This window comes from Phyllostomus hastatus, unplaced genomic scaffold (genome assembly GCF_019186645.2).
Source record: "Phyllostomus hastatus isolate PE091 unplaced genomic scaffold, TTU_PhHast_1.1 phas_scaffold_501, whole genome shotgun sequence".
Taxonomy (NCBI): domain Eukaryota; kingdom Metazoa; phylum Chordata; class Mammalia; order Chiroptera; family Phyllostomidae; genus Phyllostomus; species Phyllostomus hastatus.
Window position 1 is genome coordinate 65377614 of NW_025334033.1, and position 23671 is coordinate 65401284.

Here is a 23671-nt window from a genome sequence, read left to right on the forward strand (position 1 = left end):
CTCTGAGTGCCAGGCAGCTCAGAAAGGGCTCTGGCGGGGTCCCTTGGGGCCGCAGGCAGCCTTGCAGGAGTTTACACAGAGAGTCTCTGTGCGCAGATTTGCACACTAGAAAAATGTCTCCGGCTGGTGTGGAAGTGACTCAGGGCTGGGGCCAGGAAGGCGGGCTGGACATTCGAGGCGCTGCTGCAGGAACCGAGGCAAAAGTGGGTCCCGGCGGGAGAGGGAGAGAGGGGGCTATTGGAAGGCCGCGAGGAGAGCCCGTGAGGCTCGTGAGTGGATGTGGGAAGAAAGGGGAAGAAAGGAGAAACACCCGCATTCAGGTGGGGCTCCTGGTGGCGGCAAAGGGCTGCCTGAGATAAGACACCAGGAGGAGCAGCGTGTTGGGAGGAGAAGCTGGCACATTCAGACGTGGACACACTCAGAACCCTGTGGTTCCCCGGAGACAGCCACAGGCTCCACTGAGTGCAGGAGAAAAAATCTGGGCTGGAGGGGGGCTGTCAGGATTCCCCCCCGCCCCCGCCGGGATGGGCAGGTGAGCAGTGAGGGGGAGGAGGTCCCCTAAAATGAGTTCCACGGGGTGTGCAGAGGAGGACAATGGTCCACTGTGGGGTCGTCTGAGGAAGGGCCGCTCACTGAGGGGGGGCGGGGAGAACTGGTGGAGCAGTGTTGCCCCAGGACCAGGAGGAGAGTAACCAGGAGACGGGACTTGGGGGTAAACCAGCAAATGAATAGGCCCACGGGGTGCAGCGGTGGCCCCCAGTGTCACGGTACTGTGTGGCAGTCCCCCTTAGTTGACTTCATGATGGCCCCAAGTGCAAGGGTGCTGACATGGGCCATGTGGGGAGGCCCCGGAGAATCCATCCAGTCCTTCCTTTAGGTGAAAAGGCCAAAGTTCTCAACTTTCAGAGAAAGAAAGTGATATGTACGCTGACGTTGCTGAGATCTCCAGTAAGAGCGGGTGTTCTACCTGTGACCGTGTGAAGGAGGAGGAAGAAGAGCGGAGACTTCACAGTCACGCCTCCCGCAGCAGAGTCCTCCCCTGGGCCCTGGCGGCCCCCGCATCACGGGGGGGGGGGCGGGGGGCGAGGACGGGACGGCGGGCTGGTGTGACAGAGAGACCGCGTCCACCTAACTTTTATTCGAGTGTGTCGTTCCGCTCCTTCTGTGTTATTCTGGGTCATTGTGGTGGAGCACTTAGCGCAATTTGTAACTTAAACTCCATCCTGGGTCTGGGTGTACAGGAGAAGGCGCGGCCTAGGGGTCAGTCCCCGCTGCGGCTTCAGGCGCCCACTGGGGTCTCGGAACACATCCCTGTGGATGGGGGGGGGGCAACTGTAGGGACTCACAGCCCTGCGTGGGCCTGGTGTGCATCCTAATTCAAGCAAACCAGCTGTGAAAAAAAAAAAAGGAAATCAATTAGGGAAACAATGGCTTGAAATCCGATGATATTCAGGAATTATGGGTGTTCAAAGGCGTGACACATACTGCCAGGGCGAGGATTTTTACAAATCCTTGTAGATGAAGTGTGGAAGATTTGCTTTAAGACAACCCAAAGGGGAGAGGGAATGGGTGGAGGAAGTGATGTTGTTCTCACGTTGCCATTACCTGCCGATGAGACCGGAGGTTCGCTGCAGCATTCTCTCTGCTGCTGCGTGTGTTTGAATTCTCCTGCCATCCACCTTTGAAACAAAGAACGTCCCTGAGGGCAGCAGCGTGCCTTATTCCCCAGCATGCACTGGGCGCTCCATAGCGAGTGATGAGTGAAGAGACCCCGCTGTATCTCCCTTGAGCGACTATCAAGAGACAGATTGAAAATCCCGAGCTGCCAAACAAGAAGTGGCTGCGTGGGTGTTTATGTCCAGACTGCGTGTGGATGAGGAGAATAAAAATATAGTAATAATAAACGAACCTGGGAGGAAACAAGTTCTGGCTCATACCCAGGAGCCCGCAGAATCCCTATCGGGACACAGGCCACCTTTGCACCCTCCCTGCCTCCCAGCCAGCTCGGGGACAGAGCTTGCATCTGAGCTGCGGAAGTGTCGCAAGCTCTCTTGCTGCCGAGTACACACGGACTTTGTTGTTTGTGCTGCGGAAAGTGGCAAGGTCTATCGACGTTTCTGAAGAACTAGTCACGGCAACTTGGAAAACGCTGCAACCAGAATGAGCAGCAAGCACATTTTAGAGAATCACAGCCCACGTTCCGTGGAGGCAAGAACTGGGACGTGGGCTGTGTCCTGTGCCGCGCCGGGCAGGAAGTAGGGCAGGAAGTAGGTGTCCACAGGTGTATGGCCCCAACAGACTCAGCCTCTCCTCCTATCTACAGACTGTCCACATGCATCCCTGGATTTGACCTTCATGGCAACCTTGAGTGGGAAGAGGGGCAAAGAACAATCCGAGACTCAGGAGACCATCACGCTGTGAATAGGGTGGAAGTGAGACTCAGCCCCGGGACTCGGGGGGCCCCCTGCCCCCTCCAACCCCCATCCCCCCTCCCACCCCTGTGCTCCAGAGCTCCTCCCTGTGCATGGGGTTCCGCACAACGCAAGCCGAGGGGCGGCTGTCGTCCTTGCTGTGGGCTGAGCTGACCGCTGACTTTGGGCCAAGGGCGGCCTCCGTTTGGTCAGTCGGTTGGCCCCAGAGGTCCAGCCTGCCCCAGTCCTCCCCCCAGGGACAGGCGTCTGTGCCCAGGGCCATGCAGACCTGCTGAGTCTCTCCAGCTCTCCTTTGGAGGTTCATGGGAAACATTTGATCTCAGGTGAGCATGGGGCTGTGGGTGCGGCTGGAGTCAGGGGCCCCCAGCCAGCTTGGTGAACCTGCCCAAGGTATCTCATCCCAAGTCACACGTGTGCACACAGACACAGGGGCACGCACACACGTACACTTACTTGCACCCCTCCTGCTCTGAGAACTGCACTTGCAGGCAACAGTCTGGAGCGGTGCTGGCTCACCCTGCCTCCACGGCCTTGAGCATGCTCTCCCCTCTGCTGAACCCCCTTTCCTGCTTCTCTCCTGATCCATCTCCCAGTCCCAGGTCGGGGGCTGCCTCCTCCAGAGAGCCCTCCAGGAACATCCTACCTCCTGCAGCCCCTCTGACTGCCGCTGTTGGGGGGCTGCAATCAGCAATCTGACTTTCCATCCCTCCTGATGGCTGGCGAGCGTCTTCCAGCCGGGGCCCGGGCTGCCAGTCCTGCCTGTCCCCCTGACCCTCGGTGACTGAGCCGGCACAGGACTGAACAAGCATCTCTCGGGCCTCAGTTTTCTTGTCTGCACGATGCTCGAACTGGGTTGTGACCTCCTCTCAGCTCGAAAGCTCTGCGGTTTGGGGGGCCTGCTCACACAGTGCCCTGCACGGATTCTGCGGGCCTGCCCCCAGCGAACCCGAGTCCCCTGAGGGAGCAACTGCTCTCATCCATCCTGCACCCCCGGCCTGTAGCTCAAGCCCCGACAGACCGACAGTTGATGTTTGTTCGGTGAATGAGGGAATGAGTGAATCAATGTTAAATGGAATAAGGGAATGAACTTTTCACCAACTTGTCATCAAAGCAAGGTATTCTCCAAAGCAGATTACCGGGCACATGGACAAATGGAGACCTGTCGGTTCTCTGCCGATAGATAACAACACGGAACAAGCTTTTCACCCATGAGGTGCTCCTCAAGGCCGAGTTCCCCTCTTACAGGTGGAAAAACGGAAGCTTAGAAAGGTCCAGGACTGCCCAAGGTCATGTGGAAAATTCAGAAGCAGGATGGCGTAGTATTGACTAATTCTGTCAATAATTGCCCAATAATTGTCCTGAGTGGACCAACGGGGTCAAATCAGGCCCTTGCTAAAATAAACCCTAGGGTCGATGGGTCTGCTGAGTCAGAATCGCTAGCGGGGGGAGCCTCAGGTTCTCTGGGGTAACAATATCCGCTGCTTCCGGGGGCCTAGCCTGTACCTGGACCTGGACAGGGTCAGCTCGGGGCACGAGTGCTTTGACTTTCTACAACCCTGGACATGGGGGTTCTTAGCATTGTCCCTTGGAGAAGAAGCAGAGGCCCAGAGGGGTCAAGTGACTTGAACACCGTCCCAGTCTCTGGGGTCCCACGTCACAGCGGAGCCTGAGCTGAGCCCAGGTCTCCAGGACTCCTCCCCGCGCAGCGAAGGGCCTGCTGACCTATCCCTCCTCGGGGGCTCTCTGCAAGTCCGAGAGCACCCCCGGGTCACATCCTGGGATGGGGCAGAGCCAGGATTTGAAGGGGGGTCAGCTGGAGGAGGGGTCTGAGAGTGTCCGATGAGACCCCTTCCCTGTGTGTGAGCAGGAAGGAGGTGGTTGGGAGAGAGGGGACCCAAGGGGACCGCCCCACCCAGGGCAGAGGGTGTCTTCCCGAGCCACAGAGACAGCTGGAGGAGACTCAGCCGACTGGAGACCTGCACGACTCAGGACTGCTGCCCCTGGGGACAACCAGAGCCTGCTCATGCGCTCTGGGGCCGGGGCGCTCCCGGCGGGTGTGCAGGGTGTGAGTGCGTCTGCTCAGACAGGGCGTCCGTGTGGGTGTTCCTCTCATCTCCTCGTGAATGCACCCCACACAGGCTCGGGGCTCAGGTCCTCACTCCGCCACCCACCGCTGTTCCACCTTGGGGGAATCCCTGACCCCTTCCGGGCCTCTGTTTTCCTACCTGTCAAATGGGGCTAGAAACACGGTGCCTCCCCCACTGGGCTGTGGGGAGGCTGCGAGAGGACACGCCGGGGAAGTAGGTGCACGGTGCCCGACACGGGGTGGACGCTGTGTGACTGTCGGTGATTACAATGACAACTGTCGTTCTGCTGTCCCCCCCACGCGCCTGCTTCCAGGCTGAGGACGCCGGAGGATGGGGGCCCCTCCGTGGTGGCTGCTGGTCCCTGCGCTCGTGGCTGTGGGCCGTTGTCTGGCCCCGGCTGGCCAAGAAGATTCCGACCCCGTCCACGCCGACCCCGGGGACGTCCCTCCGCGGCCGGCCCTGCCCTGCCACAAGCTCTCCGTGAGCAACATAGACTTCGCCTTCAACCTCTACAGACAGCTGGCTTTGACCTCCCCCAGAGAGAACATCCTCTTCTCCCCAGCGAGCATCTCCTCGGCCCTGGCCGCGCTGTTCCTCGGAGCCCCTGCGGCCAGCAGGGCCCAGCTCCTGGAGGGCCTGGGGCTCAACCTCACCGTGGTGCCCGAGGCCGAGATCCAGGAGGCCTTTCAGGACCTGCTGCTGCGGCTCCCCGCGCGGGACCCCCGGCTCCTCCTGACTGTGGGCCAGCGCAGTTTCCACAGCCTGGGCCCCGGGGCTGGGCGGGACCCGGCGGAGGCCCAGAAATGCATCCAGGAGTACGTAGAGAAGCAGACCCAGGGGAAGCTTGGGGCCTGGGTGGAGGAACTCGGGAACGAAACCGCAGCAGTCCTTGTGAATCATGTGCTTCTCAGAGGTAAGACGGTGTGTATCCAACGTGGAATCTCCTTCTGGGGACTGGGCTCCGGTCACACCGCAGTCCTGCTCCTTGCAGCACCCAGAAAGCCTCCCCTGCTGACTTCAACATAGGAGGTCCACTGAATCCTCAACATTTCTGCTTGAATGCCTCCAGTGACAGGGAGCTCATCACCTATCCCATTCTAATGCTACTTACTGAGATTTTCTTTAAAAAGAATTCTTCCAACTTGAGTGTGCGTAAGTACTCCTCAAACAACTTGTTTAAAATGCAGGTGTCCTGCACTGATCCCTAAAAGATTCTGATTTAAGGAGTAGGTAAGTCAGGGACCCAAGACCCTGCATTTGAAGCAGGCCTCTTCCTCCCCCCCCATGGATGATTCTGCTGTAGGAGGCCCTGATGTCCACTTTGAGCAACCCCAAAAGCAACCGCATCAAGGAGCGTGAATGCCCTTCCTCCAGCAGGTCCCAGAAGGCATGGGTTACAGCAGGGAGCACCCCAAGGCAGGGAGACCCTTTATTTGTCCCAAAACAGCCAGCAAGGGCGCACGCCTGACTCCGCAGAGGCCTCCTGCCCTCCTCACCCTGTGCGGTGCTCTGCGGGTCTCCGGGGGTGTTCGCGCTCCCAACTCACTCCACCTCCTCCCGTGGGGGAGGCTGGCAGAGCTAGGATGGATGTGCCCACCTCACAGGTGAGCAGACAGGCTTTTAAACCGAAGAAGTGAATGCCTGAGCCACTCAGGCCTTCCTCAAATACACGCCTAGGAGTACTTACCGTATGTTTTCTGTAGGCGTGTTTGCACACACACACACATACAATTGAAGTGTAAAGTCCCTATTATCACACTGGTCACTGTGCCTATTTATTTAATTTTTATTGAATTCCCCTCGAGACCCAACAGGGTGGTTATTATTGCGTCCACTTGAGAGACGGAAAGCCGAGGCCCGGTGGGCGGCCACTTGCCTTACACCGGCAAGCCGGGCAGAGCCTCGCCTTCAGATCCACGCGTTTGCAGAGCGGCCTGTACCACGTGGTGCATTTTTTCCCTTTAAAATTCGCCACCTGTGAACGAGACCAAGGAGACCAGAGGGTGAAATAGTGCTTCCACTAGCATAAAAGTATTGCGACACTGTGACAGCACGTATCCCCATTTCGCACACGAGAGACGGAAGCTCAGGGCGGCCCAGGGTTCGGTCCCCCGGGTCACACAGGTGACAGAGGACAAGCCGAGAGGGAGTGATGAAGCCGGGCGTGGCGTCCGTACTGTGGACTCCCCACTCCCACGGGCTGCCACATGGGTGACCCCCCAGCCCATTCTCAGTTCCCTCCATGGTGACATCAGCGTCTCTCCGCCCTCAGCCGGGTGGGCGAGACCCTTCGCCCCACAGGCCACCCGCCCGAAGGAGTTCTTTGTGGACGAGCACAGGACTGTGCCGGTGCCCATGATGTGGCAGAAGGCCCGCCACCGCTTCCTCCACGACCCCGAGCTGCAGTGCACCGTGCTGCAGATGGACCACGCCGGGGACGCCGCCACCTTCTTCGTCTTCCCCCAGCGGGGCGCGCTGGGGCGGCTGGAAGACGCCCTGCTGCCCGAAACCCTGATCAAGTGGGACAGTTTGCTCAGGACCAGGTAGACGGCTCCTTGCCGCCTTGCTCAGCCACCATGCAGAGCCCTCAGTCACTGTCACCCCAGGGCACTGTCACTCCCAGGGCACTGTCCCTGGCCTCCCTGCAGGGGTCAGGGTGGGACCTGGTCGGTGGCACTGGACCAGGAGTCGGGGCCAGGTGGGGGGCACGGGTTCTAGTCCCAGCTCTGGTGCCAACCTGTGTGACCCCGTGACAGGCAGAGTTCAACAGTGGGGGACAGCATGCACTTTAGAAAGCTCTCTGTCTCTGAGTGGGGGCTCCGGGGGCAGAGAGACCAGCGGGGGGTGGGGACCAGGGTGAGGAGGCCGCGGGCCTGCGGCTGCTGAGGGCGGAGGCTGGAGCCCGCTGAGGCCCCTCCGCCCTCCCTTTCGGGGCTTCAACAGCAAACCCGTTCTGTCTCTCCACAGGGAACTCGACTTCCATTTCCCCAAATTTTCCATCTCCAGCACCTCCCGGCTGGAGCTGCTCCTCCCCCGAGAGCCGGTGGGCGGAGGCCCCCCCGGGCAGCCTGGACTGAACATCTCCAGGGTAAGCCGGGAGTCAGGGTCCGGGCGGTGGCGGGCTCTCCGCGTCTGTGGGCCCCTGCTGGGGGGAGACGTCCAGGGTCTCCTTACACACACGGGTGCGGCTGTTTCTGTAGCTTTGCAGGTTACTGTGTATTTGTTCTCTGCATTTCCTCCACATTACTGCACACCTACCACCCAAGACATGGGGGCCCACGGGAGTAGGTCCCCATCCCCGCCCTCAGGCGACAGACGAGGAAGGGGAAGGAGGGGACAGGTACGCAGAGGAAGCTCCCTGCAAGGCATTCCTGCTCGTGGGCCTGGGACAAGCTGCGTCAAGCAGGGACTGACAGGGAACACGGGGACAGCCTGGGAGGAGACGCTGGTGCCATAGAAACTGAGAGTCCCTCATCTGGGTGGAGCAGAGGACCTAGAGGGCCCTGAAGGCCACGCTGGTGACCTGGAACTCTGTCTTGAGGCCATAAGGGATGGACTCAGAGTTGTAAGCATGACCGTACTTGTGCTCTAGAAAGATTCAGAAAGATCTGCAGAAGGGCACAGGTCAGCCCGGCTCGAGGTACCGAGAACAGAGGGCAGCTTTCAGGGCTGGGGGCCCCGGGGAGACCCACGGGAGGAGGTAGCGGGAGGGGGAGCTCGGGGCTCACAGCACCACCAGCCTCGCCTCCACGCCGCCCACGCCGGGCCTCACCGGGCACTGCTCTGGGCCAGGCACCATGGCCGCGTCTCACAGGACGTGGGTCAGGTGCGTGCCGTCATTCCCATTTCCCAGACGGGGCGACCGAGGCTGAGGGAGGCTAAGAAAACCGCCCCAGGTCACGACTGCTACTCAGTGTCAAGCCCAACTGAAGCCGTTTAACATCAACGGCCTACATTCTTTTTCGTTTTTTTTGTCCTTTAAAACACTTTTTAAATATATTTTATTGATTATGCTATTACAGTTGTCCTGTTCCCCCCTCATACTCCCCTCCACCCTGCACACCCCCTTCCCACCCACATTCCCCCCCTTCAGTTCATGTCCGTGGGTCGTACATGTAAGTTCTTTGGTTTCTACGTTTCCCAGACTATTCTTACCCTCCCCCTGTCTATTTTCTGCCCACCATCTATGCTGCTTATTCTCTGTACCTTTTCCCCCTCTCTCCTCCTCCCACTCCCCTGCTGATAACTCTCCATGTGATCTCCGTTTCTGTGGTTCTGTTCATGTTCTAGTTGTTTGCTTAGTTTGTTTTGTTTTGCTTTGTAGGTTTGGTTGTTAATAGCTGTGAGTTTGTTGTCATTTTACTGTTCATATTTTTGATCATCTTCTCCTTAGATAAGTCCCTTTAACATTTCATATAATAAGGACTGTGATGATGAAATCCTTTAAGTTGACTTTATCTGGGAAGCATTTTATCTACCCTTCTATTATAAATGACAGCTTTACTGGTTAGAGCAATCTTGGATGTAGGTCCTTGCCTTTCATGACTTGGAATACTTCTTTCCAGCCCCTTCTTGCTTTCTTTTGAGAAACCAGCTGACAGTCTGATGGGAACTTCTTTGTAGGTAACTGTCCCCTTTTCTCTAGCTGCTTTTAAGGTTCTCTCTTCATCTTTAATCTTGGCTAATGAAATTATGATGTGCCTTGGTGTGTTCCTCCTTGGGTCCAACTTGTTTGGGACTCTCTGAGCTTCCTGGACTTCCTGGAAGTCTATTTCCTTTGCCAGATTGGGGAAGTTCTCCTTTATTATTTGTTCAAATAACTTTTCCACTTGTTGCTCTTCCTCTTCCCCTTCTAGTACCCCTATAAATGGATGTTGGAACGTTTAAAGATGTTCTGGAGGTTCCTAAGCCTCTCATTTTTTCTGAATTCTTGTTTCTTCATTCTGTTCTGGTGGAATGTTTCTTCCTTTCTTCTGCTCCAAACCGTTGATTTGAGTCCTGGTTTCCTTCCCGTCACTGTTGGTTCCCTGTAGATTTTTCTTCATTTCGCATAATGTGACCTTCATTGCTGCTGGGGTCTTTTTTATGCTGTTGAGTAACCAGTGAGTTCCTGGAGCATCCTGATAACCAGTGTTTTGAACTGTGCATCTGATAGGTTAGGTCTTTGTTGCTTTGTTGTATTTTCTCTGGAGCTTTGAATTGTTCTTTCATTTGGTCCGTATTTTTTTTTTTTTTTTGTCTCAGCAGGCCTGTTATGTATAAGGGGCGGAGCTTTAGGTGGTCACCAGGGCAGGGCAACCCATGTGGCTGCCTTGTGACGCTGTATGTGGAGGAGGGTCCGAGAGGGAACAATGCCATTTGCTCTGCTCTCTGCCGGCTTTCAGTCACTTCCCCTGCTACCCACAAGCAAATTGGGCCCTTCTGGTGCTGATTCCCAGGTGGGTGAGTTTGTGTATGTACTAGGACCCTGTGGGCCTCTCCAACGAACTCTCCTGTGAGGCTGGGAGTTCCTCCCGCCACGGCCTCAACCCCCACAGGTGTTTTCGATCAGAGGTTTTGAGGCTTTATTTCCCGGAGCTGGAGCCCCGGGTTGCATGGTCTGTCTCGCTCCCCAGTTGTTCCTCCCGGTTTATCTGCACGCAAAGGTGGGACCACCTGGTCCTCCAGCCACCGCCTTGCTGAGAGTCCTCTCTGCCCAGCTGCCTGGCTCCGCCCCTCCTACCGGTCTGAGTGAGTGTTTCTTCTTTAACTCCTTGGTTGTCAGATTTCCATAGAGTTCGATTTTCTGTCAGTTCTGGTTGTTTCTTGTTTTTAAGTTTGTCGTTGTCCTCATTTTGGTAGTGCAAGGAGGCACAGCGTGTGTCTACCTACGCCTCCATCTTGGCCGGAAGGACATTCTTTTTCTTGAACGGCCCTGGGTCCCTGTGGCCTCCTTGTCACACACACATTCTGAAGGGACAGTGGAGGGTGAGTGAGGGAGTGTGGGCTTTGAGGTCAGACAGACCCAAGCCCAAGCCCTGGCTCTGTCCCGTCCTGGCTGTGGGACCTCGGGCCACACCACTTGGCTGAGCCTCGGCGTCCTCGTGGATAACCGGGGGCCCTGGGCCCCGTCGGAGGGGCTGGGGAGGGCTGGGCCCTCGGACTTCAGGTGAGGCGGTCGTCCACAGGCAGCGGTGACGACGAAGGTGATGCGTTGATAGCGTGGGGAAGGTCCCAGGCGTAGATCAAGTTCAGGGACAGAGCAGAGAACAGAACAAGTACAGCCTAGGGCGGGGCCGGGAAGGCACGACAATGAACAAGCAAAATACATGCTCACACGCGGGTGCCAGGAGGTGAACGAAAGGTGCATGCAGAGCAGGTGGGCCGGTAAGGGAGCGAGCGGCTAGCTGTGGGGCTCGGTGAGGGACTAGGAAGACTGGTACGAAAGCCAAGGTCTGGTTGGTCCCTCCCGTGGGGTCCGGTGACGACGCCCGAACTTCCCTCGCAGGTCACTCACAAGGCTGTGATGGTTCTGGATGAGGAGGGCGCCGAGGCCGCTGCTGCCACCAGCATCCAGCTCACTCCAGGGCCCCACCCTGACCTTGACCCCACACCCGCCCCGGACACCGGGTTCCATCGACCCTTCCTGGTGATGACCTTCCACATGGAGACGGGAAGCCTGCTCTTCCTGGGGAAGGTGGTGAACCCGTCGGGGTGACTGTGGGGTGCGCCTGGGAGCGGGGGGGGGGGGGGACGGAGTCGGCAACCAGGGCTCCGCGGGGGCCCTGGGGGCCTCAGCAGGGTGCTCGGGGTTCCTGCTCCGTCTGGAAGTGAAATGGGAAGTATTCCAGAGTGCGATGGCGGTGGGTGCCCCTGCACAGGCTTCCCGCAGCCGCGGAGGAACCCCTGCCTGCGCGCAGGGATCCCCTGCCGCAGCACCTCGTGCAATGAGACAGCACGCACGCCCGGGCTCTGCACGCCTGGGCTCTGTCCTTCCTGCGGTTCTCACGGGGGACCGCGGGGCGAGGGCAGAAATGGGGGGTCGAGGCGGCGCTAGCGAGCGAACATCTGCTAAGCACCAGATGCGTCGTACATTTTATCTCATGTTAAAATTAATTTCCACAACAGCCTAGCAAGATTAGCAGCAGGTTGAACCATATGAGACTGATTATAGTTGGCCTTTTTTCTCTTACCCGCACCAAAGGGCGACCTCGTGTGGTTTCACCTGATACTCATTCTCCCTTCTTCTAGCGCAGGCTGAGAATTTAGGGCGCATGCTCAAGGTCACGTGGCTAGTCGGCCTAGCTGGGATTTGGGGGCTGTTTATTTCAAAGCCCGAACTCTGCATTTTCATCCATTTTGCTAAGTCAGTTTCTCGCTTGCTTGCGTGCACAAATCCCCTGGCATCTTGGGGAAAACAGATTTTGATTCAGCAGGTCCGGGCTGGAGTCTGAGGTCTGTTGTTCCCCACAAGGTCCCCGGATGCTGAGGCTGCTGGTCAGGTGACCACACGGGAGCAGCAGGTGCTAAATGCTCTGTCTCCATGACCCAGGGAGGGGTTGAGCTGGTGTGGTCAGCAGGGCAGAGGAGTGGCCCTGGACCTCGATGCATCCATGGGGCTGAGCACAGATTTGGCAACACCCTATGAAGCCAGCTGACAAAGCTAGCTTTGGGTCGCCTGTTAATGAGCATTTTGGAGGGAAATAAGTGCCCCAAACCAAGGCTTTTTTGCCCATTCTAGGCATGCTGTGGGGGCTATGCTCCACGTCAGTCATTGCAACTGAGACCTAGGCTGTCAGCTGGCTCCTGTCCCTGTGTCTCCGACTGCACAGAAGGAGTGACACAGGTTTTGGGGCCAGACCCACCCAAGACCAAATCCCACCCCCAGCTCTCTAGGTGCCACCGGGGGCGGTGACGGGGACTGCAGGCAGACCCAAAGAGCCAGCTGAATGCCACTCAAGGCGCTGTGGCGTGCGATCCCATTAAAACTTCATTTCACATTTACTGCCAGAAATAAAACTTACTGATATTTTTCCTCTTCTCAAGTGAGAAGGTGCCCAACAAAGCACCAAAGAGTCAGGAAAGTTGGCCTCTCCAGAAAGGGGAGCCCCAGAGCCACTGAGGGTATCCCCTAAAAAAGATGGTGAGCAGCCCCAAAGTGCTGGAAACTGGATGTCTTCTTACATTTTGCTTTTTGAGGGTTGATAGTGGGGGGTCCTAAACCCTAATGTGTACGAGGCCAGGTGGGCAGTAGACAGTGATTGGGGAAAAAAATAACAGCACAAGTTTAGTAGCAGATATCACCTGACCGTGGTGTTGGGGAAACGTAAGGAGTGGTGGGGACTGTGGTAAACTGGAAAGTGGGGCTTCACCTAAAGGGGGCACCCAGTGGTGGCCTGCCTGTGACCGTGGCTTAGAAGAGAGAAATTTAAATTTTGCCCTCATATAAAAGTGCCAGTGTGAATGGTAGCTCTAGTTCACCCCGTCATCATGGAACCAGGCTTCTTCTAAACTGTGGGCCTGCTATTCCTAGGGTGTCGTCTTCTTCTGGATGTTTGAAGACCACCAACCCACGTCTCCACCTTCCAGCCAGCAGGAAGGGGGCAAGGGAAAAGGGAGGGCAAACTCGCTCCCTTTAAAGGTACAATCCAAGAATGATACACATATCTTCAGCTCTCTTCCTATTGGCCAGTATCTGGTCACGTGACACACATAGCTGCAAGAGAGGCAGAGAAATGCCATTTCTAGCTAGGGTGGCCCTGTGCCCAGCCCAAAACTGGGAGTTCTCTTAGTTTAGAAGAAGGGGTGATTGGTTATTAGGGACGCTCCTGCACAGCCTCTGCCTCAGCTCCTGCCAGCCTCAGTTAGACCTTGCAGAAAGGTGTCCAAGGGTTGCTGGCTTTTCAAGTTTTGAGAGAAACTAAAATCCGGGTTTTTATGTAAGAAATGTTTCCATTTTTGAATCTTGGCAACACATTCAATTAAAAAAAGAAAAAGAAAACAACCAAGCAGCGAACAATAAGGGAGGTCAGTGAAGCGAGCCGGGGACCCAGAAGGCATCAGTCAGAGTGGAGGTCAGTGTGCAGGGTCCCCGAGGCTGGCCCTGGCCCAAGGTGCCTTGGGTTGACTGAGGAGCCCTGGGGTGTGACCCGGACTGAAATCCCCGGCAAACGTAAGTCTGGACCCAGAAATCTCTGACCACGGTTGACAAAAAAACCTGCAAGACTCATCCTTTAGACGATTTCTGTCAACAGAGCCAGTTTATACGAAGACAACTAGCACGACAATGTCAGCGATTTTGCTGACGTGAAGGCAAATGCAACAAGTGTTATGGGAAGCATATGAAGATCTGTGACATACCCGTGTCTGTGTTTTGTTTCCCATCCAAACATGATCGGCCCTAGACACGTGCAAGGAAAACTAACCTCGGTCATCGCTGGTGTTTCGCTGGTTTTCAGTCGTGTACAACTATTGCTGTATACAGAATCTTCAGGTCTTTTGTTTTGAGGGTCTTGTCTTTCAAGGGAATTTAAGAAACTTTTTATCTATACTCAAAGACACTTTTTTCATTGTGTTTAGAGACAGAGGAAGGGAGAGAAAGATTAGAGAAGCATTGATGTGAGAGAAACATTGATTGGTTGCTTTCCATACACACCTTGACCAGGAATCGAACCCACAACCTTTCATTGTATGGGATGATACTCCAACCAACCAAGCCACACCAGCCACAGCTCAAGGGATGAGCTTTATCCAGCAGTTGGTTTTAGCTTGACTGATAGCTTGTTGGTCTTTGGGCGCATATGGAAAGCGGTCCCCTTTCGTACTTTGTTCCTGGAGGACCTAGCTGGGAGACACCCTCTCTGTCCTGGCAAGGACCCCCACCTGTCCCTTCCGGCCATTCCCACCTACCCCTGAGCGGCCATTCCCAAGGCCCAGGCGACCCCATACGTCTGTGAGGGAGTGACAGGCTGGTGTCCTGCTCGAGGTACCCCACCTCCTCCCTCCCCAGTGTAAGGGACTCATTCCTGCTGGTCACTCTGATCTGGCCATTCATCTGTCTCTGTCCACAGAAGATCTGGTCCCAGTCCTCAGGCACCCACAGTTCCACAGCCGGAGGGGCCCCTGGCTGTCTGGTGATGTGGTTCTCTGTTCTGTGACCCGAAATCCCTGTAACAATGAAGCTCAAAGGCTTTTTTGCCTTCTGGGGCAAGCAAGCCCCCCAGCAGCACAGGAAACATTGGGTCAGGTCGCCCTGCCTCACGCAGGGGAGCCTGATGCAGTCCCCACCTTGGGGGTGCTCACTTGGGGCCGTGCCCACCAGGGCCGAATGTCAGACAACCCTGGCTATGGTGGGGGGCGAATTGAGGAAAGATCTAGCTCGACGAGGAGGAGAGGGGGCAGGTGGCCCAGCGGGGAGACCCTGGGAGCCTCAAGTCCGAGGGGCAGCAGGATGCTGGCTGCTAGCTGTGTGACCATGAGCAAACGTGTCTGTAAAATGGAGCCTGGAATGACGCTGACCCCCCACCAGGGGCCGTCTCAGAGCCCGACATCCTCCCCAGTCCTCACTACGACCCTCTGAGGAAGAGGCTCCTTATGTTTGGACAGCAGAACAAACTCAGGGACAGAGGCTTAAGTACCTTCCTCCCCTGAGTCCCCACAAGGAGGCCATGTCTGCCCGGAAGCCCCCAGTGTGTGTCCCCCACACATCCCCTGAGCCCTGAGCCTCCCTCCTGGGCATCCTGGGTCTAGTGTCCATCTCTCGTGCCTACAGCACAGAGAACCACACCTAAGCCACCTTCCAGGGGCCCGAGGCAGTGCCTGGGCCAGGATGGGCAATGGAGGGATGCTCGCCAGCTGGACCTGTGCAGACCTGGGCCGTCCCCACATGAGAGCAGAGGACAGAGGAATGGAGGTCCAGGAGAGAGAAAGAGAGGTGTGAACACAGCCCACCCTCGGCCTTACACACACACACCCACACACACACACACACACACACAGCAGGCTAGGGTAAGAGGGAAGGCAGGCCCCCAGTGGGGGACAGCCGCAGAGAAAGGCAGCAGGGAGACAGGAGAGAAAATTGCACCGATTCCCAGAGCAGAGCAAGAAATTGTTTCCAGAGGCAGTTTGGAGCTGGCCCCCGGCCCCTGCAGACCCGTCACTTAGCAGGTCCAGAGGTCCCCTTGCAGCTGCCAGGGCCAGGAGGAGGCGGGGGACGGGCAGGGGCGGACGGGGCCTGCTGGAGAAAATCTCCCCAAACCAGGCTTGGCATCCGGGCCTCCGACTGCCCTGAGCCTGGGGGCGGGGGGCAGAGAAAAGTGGTCCAATATGGCTGGTCCTCACGTACACCCCCCCCATGCCCATCTGCTCATCACACAAGAGGCCGGGCGGGTAACCCGAGAGTCCCAAAGGTGTGGCCCTTGAGGCCAGGCCGTCCCTAAGCAGGGGGCTCTGTCTGCTGGGTCTGGGGTCCGAGAATCTCAAACACAAAAAGCTCACAGGAAGCTCTGGAGGAAATGCAGCGTGAAGTGAGGGGACCCAGCAGAATCCCTCCTTTTGTTTCCTTTTGTCCTCGGAAAAACATTCAACACGAGATCCACCCTTTTAACACACTTCTTTTTTTTTTAAAGATTTTATTTATTTATTTATTTATTTATTTATTTATTTATTTAGAGAGGGAAGGGAGGGAGAGAGAGAGAAACATCAATGTGCAGTTGCTGAGGGTCATGGCCTGCAACCCAGGCATGTACCCTGACTGGGAATCGAACCTGTGACACTTTGGATCGCAGCTTGCGCTCAATCCATTGAGCTACGCCAGCCAGGGCCTTTAACACACTTCTAAGTGCATGATTCTGTATCATTATCTGCAGGAACAGTACCGCGCAGCAGACCTGGAGAACCCTTCATTTTTGTGTAATACAACTTTATATCCACCGAATAACGATTCCCTGTTTCCCCCTGCCCCCCAGCCCCTGGCGTCACCATCTAGGTCTTTCCTCTCGTGAGTCCGGCCACTTTAGATGCGTCACAGAAGTGGGCCAATCGGTCTCTGTCCTTCCGCGTCTGGCTCACTCAGCATCACGTCCTCCAGGTGCAACCACGTGTCACAGATTCCGAGTTTTCTTCTTTGTTGAGGCCAAATAATATTCCGCTGTATGTAAAAGGTGCAAAGAAAACTCACAGAATAGGTGAAATTTATTTCCAGACCATGTGGCCGACAAGATGTTACTATCCAAAATGTAGAGGGAACCCCTACAATGTAATACCCAAAACACAAACAACCCTGTTAAAAATGGACAGCTTTCCTCCAAAGAAGACACGCAAATGGTCAACCGTTTTGTGAGAAGATGCTCAGCGTCACCCATCACCAGGGAAATGCACCTGGAAACCACAAGGAGGCGTCGCCTCACACCAGTTCGTACGACCATTATCCAGCAAGCAAGAGGTGAGTGCCGGCAGCGACCACGCGGGGGAGTCGCAACCCTTGAGCACTGCTGGCGGGAATGTCAGCTGGTGCAGCCGCTGCGGGAACCAGCCTGGAGGTGTCTCAGCAAACCAAAACTGGAGTCAGCAGATGGTCCAGCACCCCCGCTCTGGGTATGTTTGTCCAGAAGGGCTGAATCAAGGTCTCGGAGAGACGCCTGCCCCACCGCGTTCATTGCGGCATTGGTCACAGTAGCCGAGCGGTGGAGACCGCCTGAACGCCCGTGCAGGGACGGATGGATAGCAAATTCCTCTCGTTCCTGTCCTATTTCAGTCTTTGTCGTCACATGTCAGAGCGGGCAAAGGTCCCCAGAGCCTGCCCTCCTGCGCTTTTCAAACGAAGCTTCTCTGAGGGGCAGAGGGGCCAGCAGGTGGCGCTCCGTGCCCCCATCCTGCCCTGGGGTTGGGCGGCTCCGCTCCCTGCTCGGGAAGTAAGGTTTTGGCTAAGAAAGAGGTTGCACTGCTGAACATGGTTAAAATGTAAATGATTCTTAATGACATCAATGGTTGATACAGAATTTAATTATTTTCCCGGGGAGGGGGAAGTGGCAGGTACTGTCCCAGGGTCTGATGGCCAGAGAGGACAAGAGGCCGGCCTGCGGCGCTCAGGCCTCTGAGTCAGGCCACCCTAGGGCCTCTTTCTCGCTCTGCTCTCCCTCCCTCCCTCCCTCCCTCCCTTCCTTCCTTCCTTCCTTCCTTCCTTCCTTCCTTCCTCTCTCTCTCCCTTCCTTCCTTCCTTCCTCCCTTCCTCTCTCTCTCCCTTCCTTCCTTCCTTCCTCCCTCCCTTCCTTCCTTCCTCCCTTCCTCCCTCCCTTCCTCCCCCTTTCTCCTCCTCCTCCTCCTCCTTCTCCTCTCTCTCTCTGTCTCTCTCTCTCCTGCTCTCTTTTGCTGCATGACCTTGAGCAAGTCCCAGAATTAACTTCACTGACCTCGTAAAAAAGGGTAATTTAGTGCCTCCTTGTTGGGGTGCTTGGTGAGGTACCTGAGTGACTAACCCTGAAGCACTCAGGAGCATGTCCCCACGGCTGCCTCACAGGGTCTGGCTGCTATTACCCGGGCTGGGGACCTGGGGACCCAGCTCTGGTCCCCGCTCAGCCGGGGACATCTCCCCCCTCTCCCTGCCCCCGCTCTCTCACCTGCTCAGCGAGAACTTTGGCCCAAAGCGGGGGTTCTCACCTGGCTACAGATGAATCACCTGGGAAAGTTTTTGCGAGTGCTGACCCCCAGGCCTCACTCCCACGACTTCTGACGTCACTGGTCTGCAGGGGGCTTAGGTGCCGGTGCTTTTTCTAAGTTCCCTCTGCATGCTCATGAGCCACCAGAGCGGAGAGCCACTGCTCTGGCCAGGTTTAACCCCTTCTAGCTCTAACGCACTGTCGATGAGCTCAGCTTTCTTCCCAAAGTACCTGAGAACCGCTGTCAGGTCTGAAGCCCTCCTAGGTGTTTGGTCTCTGGCCCAGTGAGGCCGTCAGACGTTTCACCACCTGGGAAGTGCCTGGCGTGGCCTAAGTTGGGAGTTTTCAAGTAAATTCTTTTCCTTGATAATAATAACTTACCTCCATGCTGCCAGCTTTCCAAATAAGCCTACTCTGTAAATAATCCTATAGCTCAAGTTCATTATCCCGGGATCTTACGCTGGTTACACATACGGGAAAGAAAATGTCTTTGAGCAGCTCTAATTTACCTGCATGTTAACTTTGGGTCCTGCCTCTTCCCCTCTCCCTGTGCCTCCAGTTTAATGATTTGAAAGGGGGCTGGGGGAATTAATGACGTTCACACATGCAAAGAAAGCTAGAGAAAAAGGAAGAGAGAGGAGAGGGAGGAGGAGAAGGGAGGAGAGGGAGGGAGGGAGGGAGGGAGGGAGGACTGCTTTCCATGCAACAGCAATAATTATGACAAACACATTAGTCCAGGACCACACTTGATGAATCTGCAAGCTGTGGATGGGGAAAAAATGTTAAATGTCACTGAGGAACATAAAGAAGATTTTTAAAAAGATTTTATTTATTTATTTTTAGAGAGGGAAGGGAGGGAGAAAGAGAGAGAGAGAGAAACATCAATGTGCGGTTGCTGGGGGCGGTGGCCTGCAACCCAGGCATGTGCCCTGACTGGGAATCGAACCTGTGATGCTTTGGTTCGCAGCCCATGCTCAATCCACTGAGCTACGCCAGCCAGGGCTGGAGGAAGATTTTATTGTATGTCTTTCATTCACTTTCAATTTTGAACAAGGGGGATATGGCCTCTTCAAAGAACAACTTTAACTGGATGTGGGGAGCCCAGAAACTCTCCAGGGTGACTGGTTCTCTGGGGTCCCCCAGGGCAAGCCCGAGGCTAGGACCCATCCAGGAATGACACGAAGTGTTTGTGTGTGTTCTGAGCATTAGAAACAATTACATAACCCTCCGTGCCTCCAAAATTTCATACCGAGAAGGTTCGAGGCAATTGACCACAATTTCCCTGCTGCGCGGGGTTGCGTGTGTTTCAGAGCGGGAAGGCATTCCTTCAGAAAAGCTAAGACCCAAGAGTGTCTTAAAAGGTCACTCTAATTCCATTTCAGCTCAAAGAGATGTTTTTTTTTCTAACTAAAGCTATGAACTTGCTCTAGAACATCAGACGGATTTCGTACCTTCTTACCTTAGGCAGGTGCTCCCGCGACGGTTGCGCTCACGGCCTCCTTTGGTGTGGAGAAGGCCCCCACAGGCCTCTGCGCACATGGAGAGTTGTATATCTACCGAAACCACGGGCTGCACCTGAGAAATACCAACCTGAGGTTACCTGGGCGGGGGGTGGGGGTGGGGATATGATGCATCGGGGAGCTGGGATGCTTTCATAGGGGCTGCGGGTCAAACTGGGCTTCCCACGCAGAGGTCCCCCCTGACCCGACATTGCCCACTCCGAACACGCTGGGCATCGGGTCAGCCTGAGAAAGAGCTTTCGAATCAGGAAGACCCGGATTTGAACCTGCCACATTCCAAAACCATCCTGGCCCAGGGGCTGCGAGGATAGCGATGGACTTCCATTAGAGCAGGTACCGGAGAGCCGGACCCACGCCCGTGACAGCACTTGGTCAACGAGCGTCCCGGAAGCACCATGAGGACAGAAGACCCGGGAGTGTCTCCAATGTCATGAGCCCCACGGAAGCTTCCTCGTCAGCTGCCTGGAAGAGAGGGGTACCCGCCCGCACCCGCTTCCTGGTGAGGATGGGTAACGGGGCTCCAGCCAACGGGATGGGGCCCTGGGGCCAGATCAATTTAAATTTAAAAAACAAGAAAATGTAACATTTGTTGTCCAGCTGAGTTAGCGGAGTAAAATAATCACCTACTACATTTTTATTGTTATTAGTGTTTGGTTAATAGTTTGTGGGGAGACTGTCTTTGGGGTGTTCCGCACTGCTGACCCACCTAACATTATGTGTCCATCCACGGGACACACTTGTTCAGAGCTGGTGTCTGCCTGCCACCCACCCCTCAGCCCTGCCTGTCGCTGCCTGCCTACCACCTTGGGGTGTGTCAACGCACTTCTTGACCCATGCTGGGTCAGGGCCCAACGGTGCTCCCAGACGCACTCCCGTAGCTCCACCCCCATCCCCAAATGGGTTGGTCCACCCATTCCCACATCTGCAAGCTGAAGCCCCAGTAGGGGACCAAAAGAGAGCAGAAGGGTCTCTCCTTGGCCCACCCGAAGGAACCGAAGTCTCAACTGAAGGAGTCACATAAGGTAGATCCAGTCCACTTTGAGAGCTTCTTTAACCTGGAGTTGTATGCACCGAAGAACAATGTTGATCGAGCATGACTGACCCCATGTGTTGGAATAAGAACTATTTTAAGCTAATTTGAGCACAAGCGTATACACCCTGGATACTCGCTGGGGGCTTGCCGTGGTCCCCGTGGACGCTCAGCATCAAGGTGGCGCTGAGAAAGCTGAACCGGGGCCAGGTGAGAGAGCAGCCTGCTGCCGCCTGGCCTGTGCTGCGCATGCTCCTTTTGCACTTGGGGGCGATCTTGGTGGGAGCCCCTAGGACTAAGCCCTCATCACCTGCACCTGGAAAGGCTCAAGCTCCTTGCGAACAGCGTGTCACAAGAGGCCCCACTCCCTCTCCTTCGTCCCTTACAGTGCTGGCTGCCCCTTGCAAGTCATCCAATCAACAAACGGGGGGCTTCTCCTCGCCTCTTGTTAAGCTCTGGGCACGGCTTTCCGATCTGTGGCTACCCATACAGTACACACGTCTGTGCACGCATACACATACATGTGCACACGCACACACATACACACATCTTTTTTCATCCATTTGAAAGTCAGTTGCAGACATCAAGACACATGTGTATACACACACACACGTGTAGACCCTTGCACGCAGTGTGCAAGCGCACACGCACTGGAATATACTAAAGAACACCAAGGCGGCACCCCTGACTCCCAGCCCCAGCCCACACGCCCCCTCTCACGATGCACACTGTTCAGGGCCCGGGCAAAAGAAGTGTGTCTCCACCATTTTTGCCCCATGTTGTCAAAACAGAAAATAAGTGTGTCCAGATGCTGGGAAGGACTGTGGGCTGTGTCCCTGTTGATTTGGGAGACAGAGGCTGCTTCTGAATGCGGGCAGGCTTGGGTGCTGGGGCAAGAAGGAAGCCTTGTCCACCCCTCCTCTCCGAGAGCAAGAACGCTGCAGATTCTTACGTGATCATGTGTCATTTTCCAGAAGTCCTAACGTTCGTGCTTCTGCTTCTCTTACGTGGCAGTGTGTGCCGCTGGAGATACTCACCGATTAGCGCCATGTTCCCAAACGGTTGCTCACAACAGCTGGAGAATGTTGTCCAGTATTACATAATTGCTATTACTCCCAAATCTGCATAACACAGGTCTAGACAAACCCACAGGACACTTAGGGTAGGTTTTTCACGTTGCCAAATATGTTAGACTTGCAAAGGGTTTTGTATTTATTAAAACATTTTGCCCTGGCTGGTGTGGCGCAGTGGATTGAGTGCCAGCCTCTGAACCAAAGGGTTTCGGGTTTGATTCCCAGTCAGGGCACATGCTTGGGTTGTGGGCCAGGTCCCCACTAGGGGGAGTGCTAGAGGCAACCACACATTGATGTTTCTCTCCCTCTCTTTCTCCCTCCCTTCCCCTCTGTGTAAAAATAAATAAAATCTTGAAAAATATAAAATAAAATATTTAATAATATTAAAATTAAAAATACATTGTGCTGTATTTGAGTAGTTCTAGTTTAAAGTTTTATATTAATGAAAATCCGCATTCCGTCCTTTAATAAAAGATAATTGTAAATATTTTAGAAGAAAAAAACAAGTAGGAAACATCAAAAATTTTTAATTTTTTGTCCTTTATATTTTTTATTACATTTTATGAAAACATATTCACATTTTACATACTTTGAATTCAATCACATTTATTTTTCAATGCTTTAGCTCATTACTCTCAATAGAAAATATTGTGTGATAACTTGGATCATAGTGATATAATCAGCAATTTTGCTGAAAGGAAGGAATAAATGAAGAAATGAAAATAGGTTTTGAAATAAATGTATAGCGGTTTAAGGATTTTCTCTTTATAAGTTGCATTACACATCTGACCACTGATACTTGTCACCAGAACACCCACCCACATGTGCACTGTGATGATTAAGTTCTTTCACAAATATTTTGCCAAGTTTTAATCGTATAAAAATCATAGCTTTACAGATTATTTGTTTTGTCATTGTAAAGGTATATGTGAAGAGGCAGACCAGAATATGCATTACTTAGTGGCTTATAAGTCTGGTTTACAGCTTTTAAATGTTTAGGTGCATGGTGGGTGGGCCCCTTTTTATACTCTGACCGCAGGGTCTGTATTCGGTGACTCACTGTAGGTCCCACAAAGGTTAGAATGGCCCGCACACACAGACCTGCGGACGAGCACTTACCGACACAAAACGTGAGTGGAGAAACAGGTAAGCATTCGCAAGCCCCAAATCAGATCCGTTTATAACAACGTCTTAATAGCAGGTAAACTGTTAATTGAGCAAAATTCATTCATGAAAACAGTCTCCACAAATGCCACTGGTAAAGGGCATTTGATAAAGTGTGATATTTCTTTTCAACTTCCATTTCGGAGACCTTTCAGGAAACCGGGAAGACCAGAGCATCGAGCTTCATCTCACATTGGACGGTGAGGTTCCACAGGGACTGCCGTGAAATCGGGGTGATAAAAGGGTGCTGGGAGTGTTTTATTGTCCAAGTCGTTCTTGAATTCCCACCCAGCGCAAGTCTCTATAAAGTAGAAATAGCAGATATTATTTCTGGACGGGAGGATGAAATCAGGTATTTTTAGACAGTGTGGTATATCAAGAGAGCCCAAGAGAATCATCCAAAAAGCTATTTAAAGTAATGAGAGTTCAGTTATGTGGCCAGATACATGATAAACATGCCAAAGTCAATAGCGCTGTTCATATACCAGCCATCGCAGAGGGGGAGGCCTGGGGCAAGGGGCGGCCGCTGGGGAACGCGGCCCCTCTACGGAGGGAGGCGGACAGGAGGTGGCGGTGCTTGGAACGGGTCAGTTGGTGTGGAGCAGCCTGGGCCTCGGCTTCTTGCTCTTGGAGACGGGAGTGTGTTTTCCCTCTGGGACAGGGAGGACCCCTGTCACGGGGCTCTGTCATCTGCGTTTCAGAAAAAGAAGGAAGGTTCACGTGTCTTTTTC

General features: G+C 54.7%; 1 protein-coding gene across 6 annotated transcripts; it reads left to right on the forward strand.

Moving 5' to 3' along the window:
* Positions 1-2545: 2545 nt before the first annotated feature.
* LOC123808934 (putative serpin A13) lies at positions 2546-20288 on the forward strand. Of its 6 annotated transcripts, none has more exons than XM_045823903.1 (7): positions 2546-2755; positions 4833-5432; positions 6792-7062; positions 7487-7607; positions 11007-11195; positions 19618-19748; positions 20007-20288. In XM_045823903.1, exons 2-7 carry the CDS (start codon positions 4850-4852, stop codon positions 20254-20256), a joined length of 1545 nt encoding a protein of 514 aa, XP_045679859.1. In that variant the 5' UTR covers positions 2546-2755; positions 4833-4849; the 3' UTR covers positions 20257-20288. The 6 variants fall into 6 exon arrangements, with proteins under 6 accessions (XP_045679859.1, XP_045679861.1, XP_045679862.1 ...); XM_045823905.1 differs by lacking the exons at positions 19618-19748; positions 20007-20288 and adding exons at positions 15270-15431; positions 16366-17478 and having other exon boundaries at positions 2547-2755; XM_045823906.1 differs by lacking the exon at positions 19618-19748 and having other exon boundaries at positions 2547-2755; positions 20002-20288.
* Positions 20289-23671: the final 3383 nt, after the last annotated feature.

What these genes read in the sequence shown, in the direction of transcription:
- LOC123808934 (XM_045823903.1), top strand. Translation starts at nt 4,850, where the DNA reads ATGGGGGCCCCTCCGTGGTGGCTGCTGGTCCCTGCGCTCGTGGCTGTG. An exon ending in GAATCATGTGCTTCTCAGAG is followed by an intron (nt 5,433 to 6,791) that starts GTAAGACGGTGT and finishes CTCCGCCCTCAG; the next exon opens with CCGGGTGGGCGAGACCCTTC. An exon ending in CTGGACTGAACATCTCCAGG is followed by an intron (nt 7,608 to 11,006) that starts GTAAGCCGGGAG and finishes CTTCCCTCGCAG; the next exon opens with GTCACTCACAAGGCTGTGAT.